The following is a 23,323-nucleotide window of genomic DNA, read 5'->3' as shown; positions in this document are numbered from 1 at the left end:
CCTGGTTGCCCTCAACTGCCACCCCCCGCCAGTCTGGTCACCCCCAACTGTCCCCCTGCCATCCTGGTCACCCTCAACTGTCCCCTCCTGCAGGCCTGGGTTTGGTCATCCCTCACTAACCCCCCTACCATCCTGGTTGCCCCACACAGACTGCTATTCAGTAGTTTGGTCATCCCTCACTAACTCCTCTGCCGGTCTTGTCACCCCTTGCAGCCTGCTGTTTGGTCGTTACGGTTACTGTGATAGCGTCCTGGACAATAGCATATTCCTCTATTATTAGTATAGATTAACTCCATTTCCTTTTTATAACCTTTCATTTTGTACTCAAATCCACTCAGGCTTCCTTCCTGTAGGAGACAAAGACAGTTTTGCACCACTTCCTGGCAGGCATTTGAAACTGCCCCCACCCTTGTTGCTCCACCCTCCTCAGGTTAGACATTCCCACCAGATTGTGAAACCACACCCTTAAGCCAATCAGGGTATGGTGCAGTGACATGTCAGGGATAAAAAGGAGAATGGACTTCCCCTTCTTTGTGCTTGCCTGCCATATTGTTGCTGGGGCACTGCACTCTTCTGCAGAAGTTTCAAGCGTCTGTTTTATTCCCATGACATCAGTTAAGAGCATTCCTAACACACACTACTCCCTAAGCATTAACCCCTAGGGATAACATCTAGGTCTCAGTTGTGTTTTAGCTCCAGGCCCAGAAAAGCAGCAAAAACAGATAAGTGATTCCATGGCTGACATCAGGACCAGCTGCATTGCCCAGTGTGGCTCAGTGGTTGAGTGTCAACCCATGAACCAAGAGGTCATGGTTAGATTCCCAGTCAGGGCACATGTCTGGGTTGTGGGCTCAATCCCCAGTGGGGTACGTGCAGGAGGCACCCAATGGATGATTCTCTCTCATCATTGATGTTTCTATCTCTCTTTCCCTCTCCCTTCCTCTCTGTGAAATCAATAAAAACATATTTTTAAAAAAGAAAAAAAAAGATCAGCTGCATTGACAAATGACCCTCTGCCCTGTCACTGGCCAATCAGTAGAGACCATGAACCTGACACTGTTACCATAATATACTCGATATTAATGAGGGAAAGGAAGCAAAGGGTATGGGGCAAAATGCCTGTTTGTTTCACCAGGAAGCTACAGCTTCACACCCCAGAGAATCACAGCATTGTCCCTCCAAGGGGATTAATACTCCTCCTCCCCCGGCTCGGGTACCTGATTGTTTGTGTGGGAGAGGGAAGCAGGGGGAGACAAGGACATGACCGGTAAACTCAAAATGGAGCATGGAGAGGTGCTTGACTCTAGAGGCCTGTTGGTCTAACTAGGAAAGAGATCATTGGACCCACCAGAAGCCCACAAAAACTTGGAAAGTTAATTGGCTAGTTTAAAAAAGTTCCTGGTTAAAACCCCAGGAGAACAAAAAGGCTCTTTCTCTTGGTTGGGACCCACACTTGCCCTGTTGGTTCCTGTTCTCTCCTGCCCAGGAACATGTGCCCTGGGGCCTGAGACAGACTGTGTGGGCTCCCAAGGACTAGGAAGCAGAAACTGTGGGCATTGGCCTTTGCCTTGGCCCTGCAGAAGCCATGGTTGGATTTTTTCCATGGTGGATGGAAAGAGATAGGATACACCTGCAAAGCTGTGAGTAGTCTTTTGGGATCCTCCCTTGAGCCCGCCCACACTTTTCCTCACCCCTTGGCCCAGGAAGTTCTCCTTGTCTCTCTCTTTCTCCTAAGCTCCAAGAGGCCTTCTTTTGCCTCTGTAACTTGTTTCCTGAGTGCATTTTTTCTATGGGTCACTTCTTCTACCTCTGTGACTTTCTAAATAAACTTTTTCTTATAGTTTGAGTCTTGCGTCTGAATTCTTTCTTAGCCAGAACTCAAGTACTGAGGTTGCTGAACCAAGGTCCAGTCTGACTCCACTGGCCTACCACCTGGTACCGTTTCGGCACCAACACAGGGAGCCCTCCAAATATGATCTTCATAGAGGGAATATTTGATTTATGATCCTACATACTGGATTCAGTGGATCAACAATATATAAGCTCAAAGTTTATATTTTAAAACATATGTTAGGCTTAGGGCCAAACTGCAAGATCAGAAGTCAGCCCAGTATCCTCTCTTAAGGGGGACCAAGTGTGTGTGTGTGTGTGTGTGTGTGTGTGTGTGTGTGTGGTGGGAGGTGGGCAAGTAAGGAACAAATACACTTTGAATTGTCTTTCTTAAATTGCAACTAGAATCACATCCTTACTCCTGAGGCTTTGAAGTTGTAGAGCTTAGAAATCCTAGGGGATGGTGTTAAAAGTTACACACTTGCATTTAAATGACATCCTTTCCTCCCAAATATTTTGGTTTGGAATGAAGAAGTCCGGCTCCTACAGTGGCCTAAGAGAGTTCTGAGTATTCCTGGAGCCAGGTTCTGGGCAAGGACCCCCTGGAAACGGTTGTGGGCTATTTGATATAAAGGTTTGCTTCAGTCGTGGCATTATTTGAAACCCTACCCCTCTCCCTACGTCTGAGTCCACCGGACTGGCCACATTCTCATTCTGTCTCCCATGTCTTGAGTTCTGGGAGCTACTAGCGTGTTGGGGCCTGTTTTTTCCAGTTCCTCAATTAGGCTTGTACAGCTTCAAATGACAGAGGAAACCCAGCCCGGTAGCCACTGTGGATACTAAAAGAGCAGAGTGACCTGGGAGCCAAGGACGGAACTGGTGAGCCAGGAACCAGAGCTCACAGCGCTCAGGTAGCCATAGCCATGCTGCCATCTCGTGCTCACCCTAGGGATCCAGAAGACCACTTTAGGCACATAACGGCCTGGGGGAAGAAAACTCCGTCCGCTGGGAAAGTTCCTGAGCTATTCCTATCTTTGTGATGCCGAGACACAGGTCTGGCATATACAGGGGGGCCTTGACTTACCAGTGTCCTGACTAATGAGTTTTTTGAGATACCAGCTGTCTCTGGGCCAATTTTTTGCATTGAGTTGATAGAGTAATTTGAGTTAACGAGCTCCTTAACGAGCTTGGTCTCAGAACGAATTAAACTCGTAAGTCAAGGCCCCACTGTAGTCAGAGAATTCCAAGGTTGGAAGGCACCTTCCTGACCTTTTTAGCCATTGCTCTCATTTCACAGATGAGGGCCATGTGCCTCCAAGAGGGGAGGGATTTGTTCTGTTGGCGGGTATGCGGAGTTAACTCTATGCAAACTGCCTGTGTCCCAGTGCTGGCTCTGCCGCTGACTAGCTGTGTGATCCTGGACACGTTACCTCACTTCTCTGTGCCTTGGTTGCTCCCTCTGTTGAAATAGAGTGAATCTAAGAGTACCTACTCAGAGCATCCTTAGGCAAGTGTAGCACACAGCAAATGCTCACAAGGGTTATTCTCATCATCTCCACACACGGGGTGTGTCAGACACAGCACAAAAAACCCTCCCTTGAATTCCTGACGCCTATGCCAATGCTCCTGAATTATTAACCTCGAAGCTTTCCTAAACTCATGTGAACTTAATCACTGAATATTTCCAAGTGGATGCTATGAAAATGATGTTTTAATTACCTGCTTCAATATGAACAGCAGACTCACTCCTTCTGTTGCTTATTTTCTTAAATTTCCTCCGAGCATCATATCCTCTCCAGGCTAAAAATATAAAACCATGTGCTAGGAATGACATTAATTTAAGCACGTGCCAGAGAATTGATATAAGCTGTTTTCCTCCAATCTATTACCCCTCTCCTCCTCCCTCACTGAACAAAATCAGCAGAGATACGTGAGCAGGGATGGGGAAGGGGCCTCTCTGTACTCTCAGCTTGGCCTCTAAGATGCTTCTGAGGAGGAGTTATTTTCATTCAGGCAGAGTTTCCAGAACATTCTGGATTCCATGTACACATGACTAGGGACCCCTATCCCAGGTGAGGGGGTCCCCTGTCCTTCCATCCCATGGAGGAAGCTCTGTCTTCAGGCTTTGGGGGATGGAAAACAGTTAGAACCATGTGACCTGCTCCATCTTTGTTATTGGAAGGGAGGTATAAACATGAAAGTTGAAGGAGAGAATAATAAAGGGGAGAATTAAGGGGAATCATTAGCAGCACAACACTGGCATTGGGTGAGGGTAAAGATGCATGGATGCAGAGAAAGAGAAGGGACTCGCCGCCGCTGTGCTGAGTCCTTTAATCAGAGACCTGGGGCATTAGGGCGCGCACCAGGAGCACGACTGCCTCTCCTCTGTGCTCCCCCAGACTGTCCCAGCTCTCCGTGCTGCAGAGCGAGGTCAGGAAGTCCAGAGTGAACACTATGAGAGCACGTTATGAGAGCACGAAGGAGGTGCTCTGCTATGTTCAAGACGGGCTGGGGCTCTCACAACCACTCCCCAAGAGCACAGGAGTCAAATGCTGTTTGTAACATAAAGACACACAGGTATGCAAAGAGGCACTGACTGGGCTGGGCATGTGACAGGGCCTAGTGATCTGTTCCCTCGGTTTCCAAGCCTTGTCTGGGCTAGAAAAGCCTTCTGAAGTGGCATTAGAAATTCTGACGCTGAAAACCTGTTAACAGACCTGAAGTATAAATTATGTCAGTCATCCGGGAGCTGGGACACATGTCTGCATGTCTATGTGATTTGGATTTTAACCTCTGTCCACTTCATACTGCCTCTGTCTTGCCACTCGTCACAGTGTGTTGTGACAGCTTGTTTGGCTATCTGGAGGTCAGGGAGCATGGCGCTCTTGCTATTGCTATTTCCCCAGCAACTAGCACAGGACCTGGCCTGTAGGATACACTGGATAAAGATTTGCTGAGGCAAGGAAGGAAGGTAGAAGGGAAGAAAGAAGGGAAGGAGGGGAGGGAGGAAGAAAAGGAACCACTGAGAACCAGTACTTAATGAAATGCCAAGATTCAGAACCATTTACCTGACTGGATGGCAGTGGCCCCCTTCTCTCTCTTCTCTCGGACTCTTTTGTATCTCCTGGCTCCAAGCCACCCCTTGGCATATGCCTGCAGCACAACCACTCTGCCTATGACTTCTCGCAGCAGCAAATTTAACTGCTCAACATGGTAATATTTGAGAAAAACCTGAAATGAGACATTAGTTTTAGCATTATATATGGGCTTCCAAACAGATATCCACTCTATTTCAGCATGTAAATATTAAAAGCATTACCTAAATAAAGTTTACAGTGACTTGATTTATGCTAATGCTATGAACTTCTTGGAAGCAAATACAATTCCACTTCTAAGGCTGAGCCCATCTGTGATTATGGATACAAACATACGATGAAGTTGATAGGGCTTTAGGAGATCCCAACTTTCTCCAAGCCTGCCTCATTTCTGCCATGAATTCCCTTTTCTCAGCTTGATCTCTAGTCTCTTTCCCCACAGCCTCTACTGGAGGTGCTACCCAACAGAACTGACCCCAAGCCAACAGAAGTTCCCAGGCAGAGGGACCTAGATGACCCACAGGGATCTAATTTCTGCCAGGAGCAGGAGTGTGGCCATCAACACTTAGGCTAAGACTGGCTTTGCATGGCAATTCAGAATGGGCCATAAAACCCTGGAATCCTGCAGGGATGTGATGTTCTCCCAAGTGAAAAGCTGCATACGATGAGACTGTTAATTAGGGTATGCAATAAATAACACAACAAGAGTCTAATGAAAAATCAACAAAACTATGATGAGACTGTTAATTAGGGTATGCAATAAATAACACAAGAGTCTAATGAAAAATCAACAAAACTATAAAAGATACTCATTATTGTCATTAATATGATTGGTGTATTTGCATGCAGTGCTGAAATAAGTAGCATTGGAAAAAAGGGACATTTTAAAATAAACTTGAAGATCTCATTCTAGAAATGCTAAGTGGCTCTCAGACAACATGCCAACCAGCGGCACACCCTCCTCCTCTGGTCCTTGAGGTCCTGGGACTCTTGACCCAAGACCAGCGAAGATCATTGTTAGGTTGGGGCCTTATCTGCTAAGCTACACAATTTACAGGGCCATTCATATCACTGACAAGAGACGCGGGTATGTAATATAGCATCACAGGTGACAATGTGAACAATAAAGAAAGAACTACCTTTGTTTTCCCAAGCACCCAGTGATCTAATCTGGACTTTTCCAAGATAGCAACACAACTCTCTTTGCTAGCAAGAGGTGTCTGATGTGCTCTGAATGCCAAGTAATAATACCTACAAAATAAAAGAGTAAGATAAAGAATTTTTAGTCTTCATTTCACTTAGTATAGTAGAATTGCTCTGGGCCCGTGGACATGCTGTTTTTTAATAGTAAATAATTCTTGAGCACTGATATCAATGTACTAGATAGTGAAAGATATACAACTTATGCTTATTGGCTCTTACCTACTTTCATATTTTCTGCTATGTGCATTCCCCTTTTAATATTGCTTTGTAATTCATATTGAATGCATATATGACATCTTTTGCATGAAACCCAAAGTATTAATCCTTATAGAAAGCTGAAGTTTAGATAGCTCTTCCAGTGAAAATTATCATATAAAATGTTAGCATTACTATTATAAAAATAATTTGTAAGAGGAGGGGAAATCTGCTGATTGAAATATCCAAACTAAGTGTCATACTCATCTGGGTAAGATTTGGAAAACATAACCTCTGAATATAAAAAAAAAAAGAAAATCAGTTAAACATTACATTTTTTATGAAGAAAGACCTCTACAGACTGAAACAAAATGATTTTCATAGAGATATCTATATGACCAAGATAATTAAATTTTTATTTTGTTTTACTAGTGCCACAAACTTGCCAGTGGTAACTTATTTGTTTGGTCCAACATAATGCTCTAGTTTTCTTTCCTAGGACTTGTTGCTAAACAGCAAAAGACATCTTTGAACTGTACATTTGATCAGATTGTTAGTTTTTTCTGTTGAGAACCTTTGAATAAAAAACATCTAAAATATTTTTAAATTGTAATCCTATTGTAACCATGCAAAAACTTCATTTCTTTAATCTGACCTTTTTGCCTTCTTTCCTTTGATTGAAACTGGCCTTATCCAGCCTGTGAGGACCTTGCCTCACTCACCTCCCTCCCTTGCATGTCCACTCCCTTAATCATTAATCCCTCAGACAATGGGGTTCTGGTCTGCATCAAATAATCTTAGGAACAAAGCCCCAGGCATGCTGAACACAGTAACACAGTTCCAGTCAAACTAAAGATAACATCCAGGCCTCAGTTGTATTTCAGCTCTACACCCAATGGGAACGACCCCACCAATCACATCCTTGGGAAACCAGATAGTGTGATGCCATGGCTGACATCAGGGCCAGATGCAATGACCAACTACCCCTATCCTAGCACCGGCCATTCAATAGAGACCATGACCCTAATCGTGATCCTAACCCCCTTTAGTCACTAAGATTAATGATTTCCCCCCTATATCCCAACCCCTAAGCTACCAGAGAGCCAGGTCTTACAGTATTAGCTCACCTGTGACTCTGGGTTTGGTGCCATTTCCTTAAATAAACCTTTACTTTCTTTCCAGGAAGCTCCAGTTCACATTTGATTGGGCTTTGACACCCACAGGTGAACAAACCCCTTTAGTTTGGTGACACCATTGTATAAAGTTTGACTATGCTTTGAAAAGTCCATCTGAAGCAAACAGCAAAAGTGGTCATAGCCTAATACTACTGACTCTGTCTGCTAAGCCACACATCTGTCTCAAGGTGTAGAGTAGGTATGGTCTCCTGATACAATCACCAAAAACACACTTGTCTTCTTGAATTACTTATTTTAATAAACTTCCATATTTTCAGATAGAGGAGTTTCTGGGTAGATTCAAAGAACACCAACAAAAGGGTTTTCTCTCTCCTTTTCTTTATTCTTCCCATTTTAAAAAAAGATAAAACTAATATATTATCCATTTAGAAAAACTTTATCTCAGCTTTTCTTTTAAAAACTTTCAAGGATCCTTTCTCTGCTCTTTGCTGCCATCTATAATTAAAATCAACACCTTGGAAGCATAAAAAATAAACTTAATTTCCTTGTCAAAGGATTGTCCTGCCATTTCTCAGACCAAGCTGATATGTTTTTTTGGACTTACTTTTAAATACAGAGCCATTTTTACTTATTAAAAAATCACCAAAATATTAAAAAAATGTCCCTTCCTCCTATCAAACATTTCCATATCTGTTTATGGAAAAATAAACATATCCAATGAGCACTTGAGTCATTTAACTTTATCTTTGTGCTACAAGATTATTTTGCAAGTTAGGATATAATGCTGAATTTGCTGGAAACATTTGCATTCAGAATCCTGGGAATGTATCCAAGGCTCTGAGTCTGTGTTTTCACCTTTGAGGGGAGGCAGTGCTCTCTCAGAACCCCGGAATGGTGGGCAGGCCCATGGCAGATCATTTAGCCAAGCCTAGGAGATGTCTTGTGGAGCTAAGGGGAGGAAGGATAACCAGGGGTCAAGTTCAGGCCCTTCTGGGCAGGTCATAGCATCAGCACAGACTCTTTAGTCCCTGCTTCTCCAGGACTGTAGTTTTAGTCATGGCTTCTCTCACTTGGCTTTGGCAGAAACAAAAAGACTTTCCTGGAGCACATGGGGATGGTGGGAATAGATGGCAAATTTGTATGGGGTGAATGTCTAGGGGAAGCTGAAGTACAGATAGCTTAAGGTGAAAAGATCAGTGGTAAAACCAGGACTTATACACTTTTTCCATTAGGCCTGGACACTTAAAACATGGGCATGCTTGGCTTTGATCAGCCCTGGCTTGCTCATGATGACTGCTCAATACTACTGGTGGTGAAGTATTTACCGAGAACCTAACGAATCACCAGCACTCCCAGGGATATAAGAGGAATGCAAGATATGTTTCAGCTTTTGAATTAAGGATTTGTATATATTTTTATCCTCACCCGAGGATATGTTTTTATTGATTTGAGAGAGTGAGAAAGGAAGAAAGGGAGGGAGAGGGAGGGAGAAACATGGATGTGAGAGAGAAATATTGATTGATTGCCTCCCGCAGGTGCCCCAACCTCGGTATGTGCCCTAACTGGGAATCAAACTCACAACTGAGATGATGCTCCAACTAACTGAGCCACCCAGCCAAGGCTAGGATTTATACATTTTTTAGGTATCTGAAGATAATTCTTAGCAATTTATAATTTCTAAATAGGCAGAATACATCCTGAACTAACATAAATATTAGAACTTAGACTTTTAGTTCTTCAACCCAAATCTCTTAATTTAGTATGATGATAATATTCATATCTGGCTTATGATGGTAATGGATATGGGTAATGGTTCTGCAAAGAGGTGAGGGTTTCAAAAAATACTGAAGAAATGTAAGTGACAGCTCTAATAGTAACCAGGTCAGAAAAGTATAATGTGTTTCTTCCACAGATTATTTTTGGATTCTAGCAGGTACCCTGGTAAAAAATAAACAAACAAACAAAACACTTGGCTGAGCTCCTGTGTTCTTCAGTGTAAGGATGAAACTGAAAAGAACCAAGATAAAAGGTCTGTCAGCAAGGGGGGTCTTTTTGGGAGGTCCATTGTTGAAACAGCTTGATGAATTAAATGAGCAGGAGATATGCATAACAGCAAAATCACAAGTGTAGAGGTTTGTCTGGGGTCTGGACAATTGAGAGCATTGCAAAGATCAGTTCTGCCTTGAGCTGCCTGTTGTGAGTAAAATTTACCTTGCAGATTAGAGTCTGAGCTCTGAGTTAAGAAGACCTCTGTTTCTAACCGTCAGTAAGTTAATTTCATCTCTGTATCCAAATTCCCACAAGGGGAATGAGATCCAGATAAATGCTTTTTATGTAACTCTTTTGGAGGGAAGAGAAGGAAAATCTGGTCAAATACATTTTTTCTTAGAACACTGCTCTGAATACAACACGTTGCGTACAATGTCAAGGAGTCACATAACTCCTGATGGTCCTCCCAAGACCTAATGAACCTTTCCTGCTTTAAAACTCTAAAGAAGGTGCTACATTTCCCAAGGTTTCATCTTATTAAAACATATAAGTTATCAAAATAGTAAATATCCAGTTTAAAACTATCTCTATTAAAATATTATTTTGTTTTCTGCTTAAAATATTTATTGTAGGATCTTCAAGAGAGAGTTTGAAAGTGTAACAGGCAAAAGAAGTTTGTAGTCTTAGTAAAAGCAACAGACTAGAGATACATTCTCCTGCACTTATTTTTCTTTTCTATTTTCCCACCCCTTCCTCTTTGGCAACCATCAGCTTGTTCTCTGTGTCTATAAGTCTGTTTCTGTTTTGTTTATTGTTTTGTGTTTTTTGGTGTGTCTTTTTTAGATTCTATATGTAAGTGAAATATATGGTATTGTCTTTCTCTGACTTATTTCACTTAGTCCATCCATGGTGTCGCAAATGGAAAGATTTCTTTCTTTTTTTATTGCTGAGAAATTGAGAAATATTCATAGATAGAGATAGAGATAGAGATAGATAGATATATTGCATCATATTTATCCATTCAGCTATCTATGGACACATATGTTGCTTTCATCCTGCATTTAAATAATAGAACCACAAACTGGAAGGATCTATGAGTTCTAGGATATATTAATTTTCTATTGCTGTATAACAATTACTCCAAAATTAATGGCTTAAAAATACCAACATTTGTCATTTTATAGTTTCAGAGGGTCAAAAATTCAGGAGTAGCCCTAGCCAATTTGGCTCAGTGGTTAGAGGGTCAGGCTGTGGATTCATGGGTTATGGGTTCAATTCTGGTCAAGGGCATGTACTTTGTTTGCAGGCTCAATCCTCGGTGCTGGTTGGGGTTGAAATAAGTGCAATAAAAAATAACAAATCAGATGGACATGGGCACTGGGGTGGTGGGAGCTTGTCCTGGGCTTTGGGAGTGGTCAGGGGAAGCGGGGTCAATCAGGGGAAAGGAGACATATGTAATACTTTAAACAAGAAATAAATAAAATAGGAGAATTTTAGAACTGAAAAAAAAGTCTCAGAATAAAATGACCTAAATCTCTAAAATAAATAAATAAATAAATAAATCAAATCAGAGTGGGTGGAGGTAATGAATATATTTTGGGGTGTCTTTTGGCAGACAGTCTTTAGCAACCAGGATAGAGAACAGAACTCAAGCCATGTTATATGAGGAACTGATGAAGCTGTTGGGTGCATTGAGTTTAGGAACAAAAAGAGTTTAGTCTAGTAGGGTAGGAAAAAAAAGTTTTCCTTGAGCCTCTTAGGACCACTGATTGGGTCTGAAAATTAGAAGCCTGACAAAGACAGATTTACAGGAGAAAAGCATACAAATTTGTTCAATATAAGTTATCTGTGACACAGGAGCCTTTGTAAGGAAATGAACACCAGAAGAAATGATTAAACCTGAATGTTTTCATGCTAGGTTTGATGAAGAGTAAAGAGTTATGGAAAGATCTGATGGAACAAAAAGTATGAGCTAAGTATAGTTAACTGGGGGAAACTTACAAGACTTGTCCATTCAGATTCCTCTCTGTCCCCTTTTCTTTGGAGACCAGGATGTTTGTCCTCCGGGTAGAGGGAAGCCACCCCTCACATGAGGATTTTATGATCTGCTTCAGAAGAAGGTCAGAAAGTCCTTCCTGCACATGCCATTTCTCAAATTCCTCTGGCCTGAAATACTCAATATGCCAAGGTGTCATATTGTGGGGTAGTTTGTCCTGAACCCTGTTAGTCTCTTAAACTGTCATGTGCAGACCACCCGCATCAGATTCACCTGAAGATTTCATAAAAGATGTGGATTCCTGGGCCACACTCTAGACTCAGAATCCCAATCTCTGCAATGAGAGGTAGAAATCTATATTTTAATAAGCTCCTGTGCTGATTTGGACGTGCTATAGAGTTTGAGAAACATTGACTTAGGAAAATACTATAATTGACTGTCATCAAGTAGAGAAGAAAGATGATTTATTCTTTAAAGCCTAGAGGATAGAACTGGGATGGATGCATAAGAGCTTCTGAAGGATGGATTAGGTCAAGGTTAGGAGGATCATTGTTGTGATTAGACATCTAAAAATATGGAATGGCCTCCCTCAGGAGCCAAAGAATGAATTCCTAGATTCTGGAACTGTTCAGTGGTAAGTGGATTGACAAGGTCAAGAATGTTGCTGAAGCAATTCTAGTTTTAGCTAGGTAGTTGAACTGAATGACCTTTTAAGATTCTTTCCAACAATGATGCTATGCTGACTTGCCCCTTGGCCTAAAAAATTGCTTCTGTGGTTTTTAAAACTGATTTCTCTCATTAACCGAATACTGTTACTGCGACAAGTCTTGGGTTATGTCATTATACTTGGATAAGTTGGGAGACTTAAAAAAAATTTGCCTAGATGGTCTGATTGGGGCTCTTGGAATCTCAACAGTGATCTTTTTCACAGTCTGTTCTCCTCAACATACACCTAGAACAGTGGCTCTGGATTGGCAGCACCAACAGCACCTGAAACTTGCACACACACCCCTGCTGAATCAGAAACTCTGGGGGTGGGGCTCAGCAATCTGTTTTAACAAGCTCTCCAGGAGATTCCTGTGCATGAAGAACCACTGACTGAGAGAAACAGAATCCCAGGGAAGGGAAGTGACGCCTACAGTGACACAGTCTAGCTGGGAAAGAAACTGGCTCCCATGTCTCTCCATCATCTTTTCTCCTTGTTAGGTCCAAATGACCTTCGGCAGCAATTGCTTTCCCTTGGGAAGGTCAATTGTTCAAAATCCACTCTTAAGAAATTCTCAAACACATTTAATATTTTGTTTATTGAGCATTGATAAACAATTGGACACAGTGTCAATATCTGTAGTAGAGGAATGGCTAAATGAATATCACTGATTTCAATGAGGGAGTTAAAAGGAATGTATTAGAGCTATGGATTTATCTCTACTACATATTGTTAAATAGAAAAGCAAGTTGCCAAATGGTACAAAATGTGATTCAAGTTAAGCTAAAAAAGCAAGGGTTTTTTTGTTTTTTTCGCGCGCGCGCGTGTGTGTGTGTGTGTGTGTGTGTGTGTGTGTGTGTATGTGTGTATTCTGAAAGGGTAAAACTACCAAAAGAATAACAGTGGCTATTCTAGAGAGGGGCCATGATGAGAGCAGAATGCTGGGAAATGAAATTAGGGGTGCAGAAAGACTTTAGTCTTATAGGTAATATTTAAAAATTTTAGAGGAGCCCAGCCAGGTGGCTTAGCTGGTTGGAGTGTTGTTCTGTTCACCAAAAAGTTGCAGTTTGATTCCCGGTCAGGGTGTATATGGAAGGCAACCAATTGATTTTTTTTCTCTCTCTCTTTTCTTTTCTCTCTCTCTCTCTCTCTCTCTCTCTCATCAATGAACATATCCTTGGTTAAGGATTTAAAAATAAATAAATACATTTTAGAAAAAATGGTTTTCATTATTTTTTAATTAAAAGTTAATTTCAAACATTAAATAAATTGTTATAGTTTAATTACAATGGGCCCAAATCCTGGTAAAAGAATCATGCAGTTACTAATCTGATTGATATCACTTGCATCTAAGTAGAAATGCCCCCAGTTATATGGCAAAGTGTTAATCCTTTTCTAGTTTAGAATATCCCTTGAGGGACCCTCAATCTACATCAGTGACCACCCAGACTGTCTACTCAGATACCCAGGACCATTATCGGAACAATTCAATCCATATAAATAATTTTCTCCTATGTAGATAAAAGAGGAAACTAAGCTATTTTGCCTTGGACAATTTGATAATTACCCCCAATTGCCCACTTCCCTTTAGTGTGTATAAAAATCCAGATTTAGTTTATTAAGTTCTTTCTCAGATTTACCGTAAGCCCCTTTATTTTAATTTTCCCCCTTCATGTTTGGCCTTCAGTAAAGACAGAACAGCTGGCCACCATCTGCTACCAAAAAAAGAAAAAAGCCATTATATACTTAGGAAGACCTCTAAATTTGGGCCTTGGAATCAGAAGTCACAATATATTATCCTGATATCTTTTCTTTTCTTTTTTAATTCTGATCTTTTATTACGATCTATATTAAATAGTGAAAGTCCTGAGGTCGTAAATTCTTTCTAATTCAGTTCTACTCGTACAGCACCCCACACACACAATAGGCACTTAATAAATATTTCTGATGCTGATGCCTGCTCAGAAGCTTTAGGGAGGCCTTCTAAAGAAAAAAAGCACTGGGAAATAGAGATTGAGGTTGAGTGTCTTCACAAATTAATTGATAATAAAAAGTTAAACATTAAACTGATTATTCTGTTTTACCACTGACAAAATTATTAATGTATATTTTTTCTGAATGAATTCTACAGCTTGATTTCTCAATTAATATTGGATTTGTTTAACTGTCTCATTTATTTATTTTGGGGATGGGCTTTGAAATCAAACTCATTTCCTATCCTGACTCAACCACAAACTATCTGTGTGACTTTAAGCCAGTTTCCTCCTGTATTAAACTGGAATAATTTCGTTGATTTGGGGGCCATTCCCACTGCTAAGTGAGTTGATACTGTAAAGCACTAGCATGAAGCTTGCCATAAGTAAGTGCCCGATAAATGCCCCTCTCCCTTCTTTCATTCCTTTTTTGACAAAAATCTATTTTTCTTTTCTCTAACCAAATGTATATGAAGAAGTAGATAGCAATCTTTCCTCTGAGTCATCCCTACACCAACATGCTTAGGGGTGAGCAGATATTTACTATAAAGAGAATAGAGCATACTAAAACAGGAATGGCTAGTATGGGTCAGCTGATGGACTAGGCAGTGGCTCCCTAGAGTCCCATGTTGGGGGGAATTCACAGCTACATCTGGGCTCTGAAGAAAATGTGCCTCTTTGAGGACCAGATCTGCAGCTGGGGGTGGAGAGTTAAGTGGCCCTCATTTGCTATCTCTGTGCCAGGAGATATCCTTACATTCTCCTTCTCCTTTCCTACTTTTTCTCCTTTTTTCTTTATTCTTTTTTTTCTCTCTGCCTCATTGCTATCATTATCTAACATAAGTTAGTCCCACTAACATTTGTTTTAAGGATTGTCCAAGCAGGGACAGAGTTTTCTTTCAGCCACTGATTTTTATAGAGTAAGCTGGTGGGCAACCCAACTGCACTGATACTATCAAACACCTTCATATTGTCTTTCTCCTTGTTTTCCTTTGTTATTTCTTCTTGCACTGTTTCCATACGTGGCCATTGATCCCTGTGTTTCTATTTCTACACGGGTTCTTCCTTGTAATTGAATTAGGTCTTAAGGCTGCCCACAATACAGACATTAAGGGAACCAGGAAAGACAGCCTGGGCTTATTATTACTACCAGCACTCAGTATTTTTAGAGAACAGTGTGACTGATATTACCTCTTGTAATCACTTTGTGAATCACCACTTCAAATTTCAGGCTGAATTTGCGTAGCTGTCAACTACAGACATGATTTTTCTGGTACTTGAATAGGTGAAAGACATCTGTCAGCAATGTGGGCTCCGTGAGAAAGGCAGAACCTTAAAAGGATGAGGTTTGGGATTTTGAATCATCTATAGCCATAGGCAAGTTAGGAAGATCCTCAGTTTAGACAAGGCCAATTTGAAGCCATCTTGCCCGCTAAGGAGGAAGGGAAGTGGTCACAGAAATTCTCTTCAGTCTATAGCAACCTGCAAAGACTGATACTGCCACCTGCTAAAGATGCGCCTGGAGGAAGCTCTTTCATCTCCCTGGCCTCAGTCTCCCCATCTGTGAAACGGAAAAGTTGGACCAGGCCGTTGCTTAGAGTCTTTAAATGGTATTATAAAAGGCACTCTTAAAATATTTTTTTGTTTATTGCACTAACCAAGACTATAACAATGGCAATGTAAGAGTTAAGAGAGTAAAGAAGTCATCTAAGGTCTCACCTACATAAAAATCATCAACATACACACACACACTTGGGGAAGGGTGAGCAAGTCACTCTCTCAATTAAACCAACAAAAAGAAGGCAAAAATGACAGTATACAAGGACTGCTGTTGTTAGAGATCCCGCTCAGAGAACACCACCTCTCAATTGCTGCCCCTGGGAGGTAAATGCAGAGACTGTTCTCAAAGTATGCAATATATTTTACTTGTAGTGCTGAAGCTGTCCATTATGCTTCCTAAGTATTATCTTTTAACGTGTCCCTCACTGCCATGTAAATAGATTTACAGGTAACTAAGGACCTTGTTCACTTTGCTGCAGATATACTAGCTTATCTGAATGGCATATTAAGATCTATTTTATGACAGGCTCTCACCTGTGTTGCTATAGGTGAAAATAAATCCGAGAATGTCCTGCGAGAGGCAAGGCATGGCCTGACCATCCTAGTGCCTGGATTTTTTATATTTCATTATTAACTGCTGACTCCCCAGAGGAAAAACTAGAAGCTTTATTCTTTGAAAATTAAAATTTGGATTTCAGCCTTTCTTGTCACAGATATTTGGATTCTTCTGTGACACTGATTTTTCTCTTAACTCCTGTCCTATGGGCCAGTACTAACCTTGGGGCTCTGTAAGGGATTGCCAGGAACCCGGTCCTCATTGCTGAAGTTTTCACAGTGATAACTAATGATATTCAGTTCACTTTGCAAGAGCTGAAAGAATTTGCTGCACGCTTAAAACTGCAAACACGCCTTTCCATGGCAATGGAATGAAAGCGTCCTCAGTATCTTGCCTGCTTCTACTCAGGCAGGCACTTCTGCACTTGCTAATTCTTAAACTACAGTCTTGATGAAGAAGCTGAATAGCAAAGAGTGGGTTGTGCTGAACTGGAAGTATTTATTCAAATTCACTCAGCCCCTTAGTTATTTAGTCTCTCCCTCATTTAATTAATAAACATTAGATTTCTGTGATAAGCATAATTAGTGTCTTTTCCACTTAAATCCCCACTTCCTCCTGGCTAACTGAATACCAGTTTTTCTTGGGTGACAATGTGCCTAGCCCCACTCCTGTTCCCACTTTCTAAGCCCCTCTTTGTAGTTAGGAATGGTCATGTGGCTCAATCCAGGCCAATGGGAGGTACGTGAAATGGCTCCTGGGAAAATGTTTTCTTTCCTAACAAAAGTGGGGCAAATGTGCTGGCTAAGCCTTTCCTCCTGCCCCTTTCTTCCTGCCTGGCATGTAGACATGGTGCCTAGAGAGGCAGCAGCCACCTTATGAGCATGAGACTATAAGCCAACTCCCACACTAAGGATGGTAAAAGAAATAAAAGGGAGTCAGAAGGTATTCAGGTTCCTGATGACATCAATGAACAGCTAAAAAGTAATATTAAAAATAAACATTAAAAATAGTTCACCTCTCAATTTCTTTTTGTGAGAAACAAACAGACCTATGTGCCAGTGGTTCCCAATTTGGGAATTTCACTCCCCAGGGGACATTTGGCAGTATCTGGAGATGTTTTTTTATTGTCTCAACTTGGGGGTAGGGGGCTATTGGCATCTTAATAGGCAGAAGCCAGGGATGCTGCTATACATATGACAAGGCTCTGGACAGACTTCCACAACAAAGGGTTATTTGGTCCAAAATGTCAAGAGAAGCCCTGCTTTAAGCCACAAAAAATGTTTGTTTACTTTTGTTTGTTATTCACAGTTAAATGTATTCCTGACAGATAGAGTCCCTCATTTAGGAAACACTAAACACACACCATGGACCAAACACTCTACCATGCATGATGCTAGGGACACAAAAATGAGTCCACTCCATCCCTCAGAAGTTCCCTTCACACTCCAGTGGGGTAGGCAGAAATGTGAGGATACAAATAAAAGTATATGCTCCAATACAAAGATATAAACATCCAGGTGTGGGAGCAGAGAGGGTGGAGCAACTACCAGCATGGGGAAGTCCAGGCAGGCTTCAGAGGGAAGGTGCCTGGGCTGGAGCTTAAAAGGTGACGAGGCGATGACCATGTAAAGACTTTCCATCAGAGAAAGAGGAGATGCAAAGGCCAACCGTTGTGTAACCATTGAGCAAGTTCATTTTAACCCCAACAAAGCCAGCTCCATATACCTGCCATGTACTTCAAAACAGTCAGGACCAAAGTGTCAGTGGGGAGATGGTAAAGGAAGTTAGTGATGAAGGAGAATGAGTAAGACTTTGATTCAATTCAATAAATGTTCATCAAACACCTCATTTGTGTCAATCACTGTGCTGGGCAGTACAGATATAAAGTTGGCTGAAAAAAATTCTTGCCTCCCAGGTCATTAACGTCAAGGTAAGAAATGGGCAGGCAGCTAGTTTCCACTGCAACGTAGTAAGTATCACCAATGAAGTTCATCAGAGGGGCTCTTAACCCAGCCTGGGGCAGTCAAGGACAGTGTTGCAGAGAAGATAAAGCCGTTCAAAGTCCTAAGAAATGAGCAGGGTTAGGTGAGTCCACTGAGGACTTGGTGAAGGGGGATTCGGGCAGCATAGCATGAGCAAAAGCACAGAAGCATGGAACAGTATGGGTATAGCTCCAAGTAGTTCAGTTTTTGCTGGAGTGTGAGCTGAGAGGTCGGAAGACAAGAGAAAAGAGACTCGAGAGGTAGGCAGGGGCCAGATCATGGAGACTGCCCTATATTGGGTACCCAGTGGAGGTCTGGATGGTCATTCAAATAAGGATTTTAATCAAGCAAGCAATATGCTTAGACAGGAAGTTTAGGTAAATCATACGCTAGTGGTTCTTTAAAGAACAGAATAGGAAGGGAGTTCATTTAGGAAGCTATGTCAAAAGGGTGGGCAAAAGAGCTTAAAAAGGCCTGGAATATAGATAACTAGAATAGAACTGAGACTTCAAAAATAATTTATGACCAATTTATGGTCAGTTGATTTCTAACGAGGATGCCAAAACAATTCAACAGGGGAAAGAATATCTTTTCAACAAATAGTGCTGGAAAAGCTGAATATCCATGTACAAAAGATTTAATTTGGACTCCTACCTCATAACAGGTAAAAATTAACTCAAAATGGACCATAGATCTAAATATAAAACTATTAGGATAATATATAGGAATACACCTTCATAACCTTGGATTAATCAATGGTTTCTTAGATATGACCCCAAATGCATGACCAACAAAAGAAAACATAGAAAAATTAAACTTCACTAAAATTAAAAATTTCTGTGCCTCAAAGGACATCATTAAGAAATTGGAACAATAACCCACAGAATGGGATAAAATATTTGCAAATCATATATCTAATAAGGGGCTATCCAGAATATATAAAAATCAACAGTTAAATGAGCAAAGAATTTGAATAAACATTTTTTTTTCAAAGGAGATATACAAATGACCGGTAAACACATGAATAGATGCTTAGTTTAGATAGTGGTGATAGTTGCACATCTCTGTGAATATAAATTATATATAGTTTGTTGTTTGTTAATCCTCACCCAAGGATATTTTTCCCATTAATCTTTATTTTTTTAGAGAGAGTGGAAGGGAGGAGGGAAAAAGAGAGAGAGAGAAACATAGATGTAAGAGAGATACATCGATGGCTGCCTTTCATGTGTGCCCAAGGGTGCTGGGATCTAACCTGCAACCCAGGTACATGCCCTTGACCAGGAATCAAACCCGAGACCCTGCGGTGTGTGGCCGACGCTCCAACCACTGAGCATACCAGCCAGGGCTCTGTGAATGTATTAAAACCACTGAATTGTACTTAAAAAGGTGTCATATGTGAATTATATCTCAATTGAGCTGTTGTTATTAAGTAATAATAATAATAGACACTGTGAGAAGTGGGTGATTAATAAAGCTTTAAGAAAAGGGATGGGAGATTCCCAAGGAAAAGTTGTTCAGCAACTTCAGCAGGTAAAGTTGACAGAGCCTGGTAATGGACTGTTTGAAGAAACTAAAGAGAAGACAACGGTGACACCTAGATTTCTAGAGAAGAGAAAGCGGAGGAAGAGAAGGGAGAATGAGCTGAAGGACATTCCAGGGCCCCATGGCTCTTATGCCATCATGAGAAGAGGTGGAAGCTGCTGATGAAAGAGAAGAGGGAAGCTAAATATCATTTGATCCATGGAACAGCCCAGTAATCTAGGCTCTATAATAAATCTGACAAGACCAATGACCATTCTGTTCAACAGACATTAGCTTAACAGCTGCTCTGAATTGAGCCCAGAAAGCTGTGGGCCTTTCTGGAAGACTTAGAGGTTAGGTAAGGCCCAGGAGTCTGTGTGCAACCCCTGAAAATCTGTATATCCCTGCCTTCTTATCTTGCAGACAAGGAAACATTTTTTACAGAAACATTAGGTTACTTGCCAAATATTATGTCCAAAATGAGACTTGAAATCTGATCTTACTAAACTTATTATTTACTACAATAGTTCAATAAACAAACCATAAGACTTGGAACTGAATGTGCTGTCCTATCTTTTAGACATTTGTCAGAACACATGTCAACACATGTGTGTCCCAGTGTAGACCTGCTGAGCCATGCTTCTGAGCCCATTGACCACAAAGCCATGGACATTCATAGCCATTTTCTGTGATGTCCCTCAACAGTAACTTCCAGGAGATTTTGGCTACCTGTCCAGCACTGCCTGATGGCCTCTTTCATGCCTACCTGACAATAGATAAATACTTCCAACCCGCCTGGCCTCATTGATGAGAAGATGTTGGAAACAACCCTTTCCTCGAAGGCTCCATGAATGGAAAATAATTGGAAGGGGACTTCCAAGTCCCTTTGCCAGAAAACTCAAGGATGAAGGGGGAAGGAAGTGTCTGCAGACCTGAGTGACTTGGGGAAGTCCTTCCTCATTCTGGAACCTGACAACATGATCCCCAAACACTGCCTTTTAGGTGTGCACATCAGGATTCCAGTCCCGAAGGCCAGAAAATACAAAAAGGTAAAGAGTAACATTAAACAAGCCTTCATCTTTTATTTACCTCTACCTGATAGAGTGGCTCTGTTCCCTGCCTTTGTTTTGTCTGCATATTTCCTGCTAAGAGTTTACAAAACAGCACTCCTGAACAGGAAGATAAGAGGTGAACCTATTTGCTGAATAACATCAAGGGAGAAAACTGCTAACTCACCCATTTTGTTGTTAAGTTGCTCAAAAGGATCAAAATACCAATTAACTTACTGGCTCAGAAATCTTTGATACCCTCAGATTTACTGACATTTTGAAACTCTTGTTCATACTTGCCTACTGGTTTTCTGATTATGAACAAAGATGTGCCAATTTGTTTAGCATTTGACCTGTTTTCTTAAATATTTTTATGTATTCAACACTTAGTGGCTAAACATACTTGACTGGCAACATCCATGTGCTAAGATAATCTCTTTTTTTCTTGTTACACCTCTAAATTTACGAGGAAAAAAGAGGCTCAAAGACACTTCTTTTAAAAAAGTCACTACCTCCTTATTTTAATTCAAAAGCTCTTATTGCAAGTAACTTTTTTGCCATGTCTTCTCCATGGAATGTAGTGGTGTTTGAAAGATTTGATGAAGCAAGGGCCATTTTAGGCCTCATTCTTTGAGAAACTGTTGGGAAAATTACCTAAGTTTCAGAAAGGAGGTAAAAAGAAAGTAAAGATGACTGATGGGGTGCGGCAGATTTCATAACAGATTTTAATTTTCCTCTCTGGATATCCTCACATAGAGTGCTTTTCAGAGGTAGTTCTTTTGTTATCGTTGTCCTTTATTTCTTCACATAAGGTTTTGTGAAAATTCAACTGTAATCATATGCATATACAAGGTATCCCTATAGCAGTTGTACAGAAAAGAAGAGCAATTCATTCATTCCAAGATAAAGGCAATTTCTGGATTTAAAAAGCTCCACAGAAACCTGTTTTAACAAACATTGGGCTGAGGAGATTAAAGTGTGGATGCTGAAGTTAGACAGCCTGGGTTCAAATTCTGGCTCTACCAGGGACTAGCCTGGGACTAGTCACTTGCAAAAGTCACTGATTTCTTTCTGTGACTCCGTTTTCTCATCTGTAAAATGGAGATAATAATGTGAATGAAAAAGGGGCTCTATAATAAATCTGACAAGACCAATGACCAAAAGTAACCTCAAGGATGATCTGACCATAACTGGACAGGTCGGGAGTGGGCAGTCATACCCCACGCCTATAAAAAGGTGGATATTTTTGTTTTTGTTTTGCCTTAAGCAAGCCCTGTCCATTGTTCTTAAGCAATTCTAGGTTAACACACCTTTGAAATGCCAGGGTGTTCCTCTTTTCCAGACCCCTCAGAGGTATAACCACCCTCAAGAGAGCACATAATCTTGTCAACTTTTCTATAATCCAATTGTACAGATTTCCTGGCCTTGCTTTTGCCTGCCTTCATGCAATCATTCTTAATTCCAAGGTATAAGAAAAACTGCAAAACTGTCCTTCTCCAGAGCATCTGAGACTTGCTTCCCAAATAAACTCCTAGCATCTATAGGTTTGGACATTTCTTATGTCAACAACAACAGAGCCTAGATCACTGGGCTGTTCCATGGATCAAATGATATACATTTGGAATATTTTAGGTGCCAGGTAAATGTTAGCCATCATATCATGCCAAGCCATTGTTTCAGCCTGGGAGAGGAGTGGGTGCCTGGGTGCACTCGCATCTGCCAGAATCTTGAACCACTTATGGAGAGATACTTTCATCCTACCAATTAAATAACTGAAGGTTGTGAAAACTTAGGATATATAACATATAAATATCTATGGACATTTTTCTATTTTCAATGTGCTCAGAGGGGAATTTAATCTGTCCTCTAGATCACTGCAATTTAGTTGGAGCACAGTAAAAATGCAACGTTTAAGCAAGTGAAGGGTAACTGATAACTAGTCAATTACATGTTTGGAGGCGTGGGCAGGAGGGGTAATCTCAGGGGACAGGGATGGCCACGGCAGAGCTGTATTTGACATATTTCCCAAGACGCCAGCCTGACCTTTTCACAAACTCTTCGAAGAGGATGCGGTGGGAGTAGCCCTGCTGGCGGATGCGGACTGTCTCCAGGATCCCCGTGGAGCGGAGCTGGACCAGCACTCTCTCTTGAGAGAACTTCAGGGCCTCTCGGTCATCGTTGGGCTTAATGCAGCGCACAAAGTGGGGCTGTCCCACCACCATCTTGGAGAGCAGATCCATCAGAGAGTACTGACGGGAAAAACACACGAAGCGAGGTTACCCAATGGAATGGAGAACTCCAGGGGCTTCTAGAGCAGTTTATTGGCTTGTAAATAACTCATGGACTTTTTTGAGGCTGAACAAGAAACCAACAATAAGAGGTGATGACATAAGTTCTGACGAGTACTTACAGCTGCTTGCAGATTCAAATGCATTCTTTTGCATATATATTTTTAAAATTTATCTTTATTGTTGAAAGCATTACAGATGTACCCTTCCCCTCGCCCCTCCCCCCCCCCACTAACCCTCTCCA

General features: G+C 41.3%; 1 protein-coding gene across 1 annotated transcript in view; it reads right to left on the bottom strand.

Annotated features, from left to right (window-relative positions):
* MYO3B (myosin IIIB) overlaps window positions 1-23,323 on the bottom strand; it is a 443,210-nt gene that overhangs the window by 197,675 nt on the left and 222,212 nt on the right. The window contains exons 25-28 of the mRNA XM_014545672.1: window positions 22,835-23,040; window positions 6,065-6,176; window positions 4,899-5,061; window positions 3,550-3,630 (exon numbers count right to left, since the gene is read on the bottom strand). Coding sequence (XP_014401158.1) covers window positions 3,550-3,630; window positions 4,899-5,061; window positions 6,065-6,176; window positions 22,835-23,040 — 562 coding nt within the window. The remainder of the gene's footprint in view (window positions 1-3,549; window positions 3,631-4,898; window positions 5,062-6,064; window positions 6,177-22,834; window positions 23,041-23,323) is intronic.

Source organism: Myotis brandtii, unplaced genomic scaffold (assembly GCF_000412655.1).
Source record: "Myotis brandtii unplaced genomic scaffold, ASM41265v1 scaffold112, whole genome shotgun sequence".
Lineage (NCBI taxonomy): Eukaryota > Metazoa > Chordata > Mammalia > Chiroptera > Vespertilionidae > Myotis > Myotis brandtii.
The sequence above is the reverse complement of the archived record's forward strand: the minus strand, read 5'-3'. Positions and strand labels throughout refer to the sequence as shown.